This window comes from Diaphorina citri, unplaced genomic scaffold (assembly GCF_000475195.1).
Source record: "Diaphorina citri unplaced genomic scaffold, Diaci psyllid genome assembly version 1.1 scaffold5080, whole genome shotgun sequence".
NCBI lineage: Eukaryota > Metazoa > Arthropoda > Insecta > Hemiptera > Psyllidae > Diaphorina > Diaphorina citri.
The window spans coordinates 5,335-9,138 of record NW_007382456.1 but is presented as its reverse complement, the minus strand read 5'-3'; the positions used below and the strand labels follow the sequence as shown (position 1 = coordinate 9,138).

The 3,804-nt window shown below is 32.0% G+C and overlaps 1 protein-coding gene across 2 annotated transcripts; it reads right to left on the bottom strand.

Moving 5' to 3' along the window:
• Positions 1-510: 510 nt before the first annotated feature.
• LOC113472357 (putative mediator of RNA polymerase II transcription subunit 26) lies at positions 511-3,795 on the bottom strand. Of its 2 annotated transcripts, none has more exons than XM_026832072.1 (2): positions 1,946-3,795; positions 511-1,780 (listed from the first exon to the last, which is right to left on the bottom strand). In XM_026832072.1, the coding sequence occupies exons 1-2, from the start codon at positions 3,783-3,785 to the stop codon at positions 1,386-1,388; spliced, it is 2,235 nt and encodes a 744-aa protein (XP_026687873.1). In that variant the 5' UTR covers positions 3,786-3,795; the 3' UTR covers positions 511-1,385. The 2 variants fall into 2 exon arrangements, with proteins under 2 accessions (XP_026687873.1, XP_026687872.1); XM_026832071.1 differs by having other exon boundaries at positions 511-2,103; positions 2,140-3,795.
• Positions 3,796-3,804: the final 9 nt, after the last annotated feature.

The window sequence follows — 3,804 nt, the reverse complement described above, 5'->3', positions numbered from 1 at the left end:
GATCTTAATCTTTTCCAATGTTCCTTTATCTCTGACTTTAGTTTTTCCTGTTTTCCTTTTTGTCACCATCCATGTAGCCTTGATTTTGTTTTTAGCTTTAGTTATATACTGTGTGTTATATGTTTTTTCTGCTATTTTCATCTCATACTTTAGTTTGTTCTTGAAGTCATTATATTCTTTTCTCGTAGTTCTTCCTTGTATCATACTCTTGTATAGTTCTCTTTTAGTTCTAAATTTGTCTTTTATATTTTTATTAACCCATTTCTTTTTATTTATATTTTTACGAGGTTTTGTTATATTTGGGCATATTTTGTTCATGTGTTCTGTCAAGATTTCATAAAATTTAGAGTAACAATCATCTACATCGTCATAAATTAAAATATTATCCCATTTTACATTGTCAAGTGATGAATGCAATTTCTCAAGATTTTTGTCGGATAGATTTCTATATTCACAGATTTCAGGTAGGTTGTCAATATCAGTTTCGTAAACTTGTAAAGTGCAAATCTGTCCTGTGTGATCGGATAAGCTTGTATAAATGACATTTGTTTTGCAATGTTCTTCTGTCAGATTAGTAAATATATTGTCAATTCCAGTTTCACTTTTTGTTGTGATTCTTGTTGCTTCGTGAACTGTTGGGTGCAGATTATATTCCTTGAGTGTGTCTAAAAATTCGATAGTATTTTTATTCGTTTTATCCAGTATATTGATGTTGAAATCACCACAAATCAGGATGTTGTATTTGTGGTGATAATATTTCCTTCTTATTTTTTCTAATATCTTGTTTAATTCAATGAAATATTGTCTTATGTTTTCTTCCTTTGGTGGTCGATATATACAACATATTACTATATTAAAATGAGGTATAACTATTCCGGAGCATTCTAGTATTGTTTCTAGCTTTTCATTTGTAATGTCTTTGATGATAGTGTATTCAATATTTTCTTTCAAGAATATGCAAGATCCTCCGCGTTCTATTTTAGGTCTTGTGAAACATGCAGCTAGTGTGTATCCATCTAGTGTGAAAGTTTCCGGTTCAAATGGTCTCATCCAATGTTCTGTTAGACAAACTGCATGTATTTTCCCGTCTAATGTGTCTAAAAAGGTTTCCAATTCATGTCTTTTTGCATTTAAACTCTGTATATTTTGATGCAAACAATAAAACAATTGCTTTTTTGTGTCATTGTTTTTGTCATATTTAGACGGGATAGTTTTAAATTGAGAATTTGTCATAATTTGCGATTGTTTTGTATCGCATTGAATAGTGTTTACATGTCGGGGTATGCGACATATGTCAGTAATTTTATCACAGTTGGATGTATTGTGTCGTTGTATTCGACATTTGTCCATCTTTGTCAATGGTTGCAATCTATTAGTATTGCAATTTAATGTAATGTCATCTGGTGTGTAAGATTCGTCAAAGGGGTGTAAAAATTTGAATATGAATATGAATTAGTGTTTCGATTACAGTAATTTGTGTATGCTGGTATCTGTGTTGAGAACATAGGGCTGTGTGTTGGTCTATATTGACCTGTTAATGATGGTGTTATGGATAATGTGGGTTGTTGACTACTTGGTGTTGGAAGATATGGAGTTATCTGTGATATCTGATTTCTGATGTATGGTGTGTCAGAGTTTATTGGAGAAAGCGATGCTATTTGAGCATATGTTTGATTGTTTTGATGATATGTTACATGTGGTTCTTGATTGTTTTGTACAAAAGATGTTATGACTGGTGTTATTTGATGTGAGGTTTGATTGTTCTGTTGATATGTTGCATGTTGTGTTTGATTATTTTGTGCAAGAGATGTTATGACTGGTACTACTTGAGGAGATGTTTGACTGGTCTGTTGATGTGGTACATGTAATGCTTGATTGTTATTTTGATGTGTTACAAGTGGTATTTGATTGTTTTGTGCAAAAGATGTTATGACTGGTGTTGCATGTTGTGTTTGATTATTTTGTGCAAGAGATGTTATGACTGGTACTACTTGAGGAGATGTTTGACTGGTCTGTTGATGTGGTACATGTAATGCTTGATTGTTATTTTGATGTGTTACAAGTGGTACTTGATTGTTTTGTGCAAAAGATGTTATGACTGGTGTTATTTGATGCGGGGTTTGATTGTTCTGTTGATATGTTGCATGTTGTGTTTGATTATTTTGTGCAAGAGATGTTATGACTGGTACTACTTGAGGAGATGTTTGACTGGTCTGTTGATGTGGTACATGTAATGCTTGATTGTTATTTTGATGTGTTACAAGTGGTACTTGATTGTTTTGTGCAAAAGATGTTATGACTGGTGTTATTTGATGCGGGGTTTGATTGTTCTGTTGATATGTTGCATGTTGTGTTTGATTGTTTTGTGCATGAGATGTTATAACTTGTGCTATTTGATGAGATATTTGATTGGTCTGTTGATATGGTGCTTGATTGCTTTGGGTATATTGTGTTGGTTGAATTGCTGTTTGAGTCCTTTGTGAATGAATATTATCTTGTGATGATATTTGATGACTTTGTTGAAGGATCAATGGTGTATATGAGCATTTTGGTTGTGTGTTTATCTTTTGAGTGTAAGTAGGTGTTTTATTTGCTATTTGGCTACTTATCGCTTTGTTTTGATTTTGGTTTGTTCTGCTGATTGGATTATTCCATATTTGGTTAGTGTTGTTGTTGAATCCTCTGTTTTGAAGATGGTTACTTTTGTAGGTATATCTAGGTGTAGTGTATTTATTGTATGTTCTTCTTCTTTGCTCATTGAAAGTATGATAATTTCTATAGTTATTGTAATGATTGTTGTATCTGTTATATCTATGTCTATATTGTCTATGATTGCTATTATAAACATGTTCTTGTTGAGCATTTATTCTATTATTCATAGCATTTTGTATTTTACTAACTAGGTATGATGTTGTGTTCTCTTTTAACGTGATTCCATCTGTGTTGTAATGCGTCGGATAGAGGAAGCTTTTTGTGTTCAAGAAAGTGATGTTTTTGTTATTTTTAAACAAATTTTTAATTTTTGTGTTCAATTTGGCTATGTGTTTGTTTATGTGTTTTTTATCTTGTCTATCTAATATGAGAATTAACACTATTTTCTTACATACTTTTACCTTGTTTATTATTACCTCGTAATGTTTCCTAAAATCTTCCCATGGTGTTTTAAAGAGGTCCTGTGCCCCTATTGTAACAATAGCCTCATCACTATATGATGCTTGGATTTTTTCGCAACATTCTTGCGTTTCCTTTATTTTATATCCTTTTCCTCCAATCACTTCGGTTTTTACATTACCTATATTATTTTGATGCCTTTGAGTGTTGTAATGTTTTGCAATCCTTTCTGCCAAATCATCTCCTATTATATATAACTTATCGGGTTGTTTTGTACTTTTGGTTTTTAAGGGGCTTACTTTTTTCTTCATATTCTCTAATTCCGTTTTATCTAATTTCCAAGCAATCTCAACGGTTTCCAATGATGTTTTTAAGTTTTCGATAAGATTTTCCTTCTCCTCAAGTGCCTGTTGGTGTTCATCCAAATGGTTTTCTTTTTCCGGTGTTGTATTGGTTGCTTCGTCTTTCTTATTATTTGGTCTTTTTACTGTTTGATCCTCTTCTCTTTCCTTTTCTTCATGTATCTGTTGGTATTCATTCAATTCCAAATGGTTGTTTTTTTCCGGTGTTGTATTGGTTGCTACGTTTTTCTTATCAATAGGTCTTTTTATTCTTTGATCGAATAGGTTTCTTCTTGTTGTTTTTTCCTGGATGTGAGCTGGAGTATAGAACATATCTTCATGTTTTGAATTG

Coding starts and splice junctions, on each gene's coding strand:
- LOC113472357 (XM_026832071.1), bottom strand. CDS start 3,785: ATGTTCTATACTCCAGCTCACATCCAGGAAAAAACAACAAGAAGAAAC. Junction 2,104..2,139: donor AATCAAACACAACATGCAAC/ATATCAACAGAA, acceptor GCATCAAATAAC/ACCAGTCATAACATCTTTTG.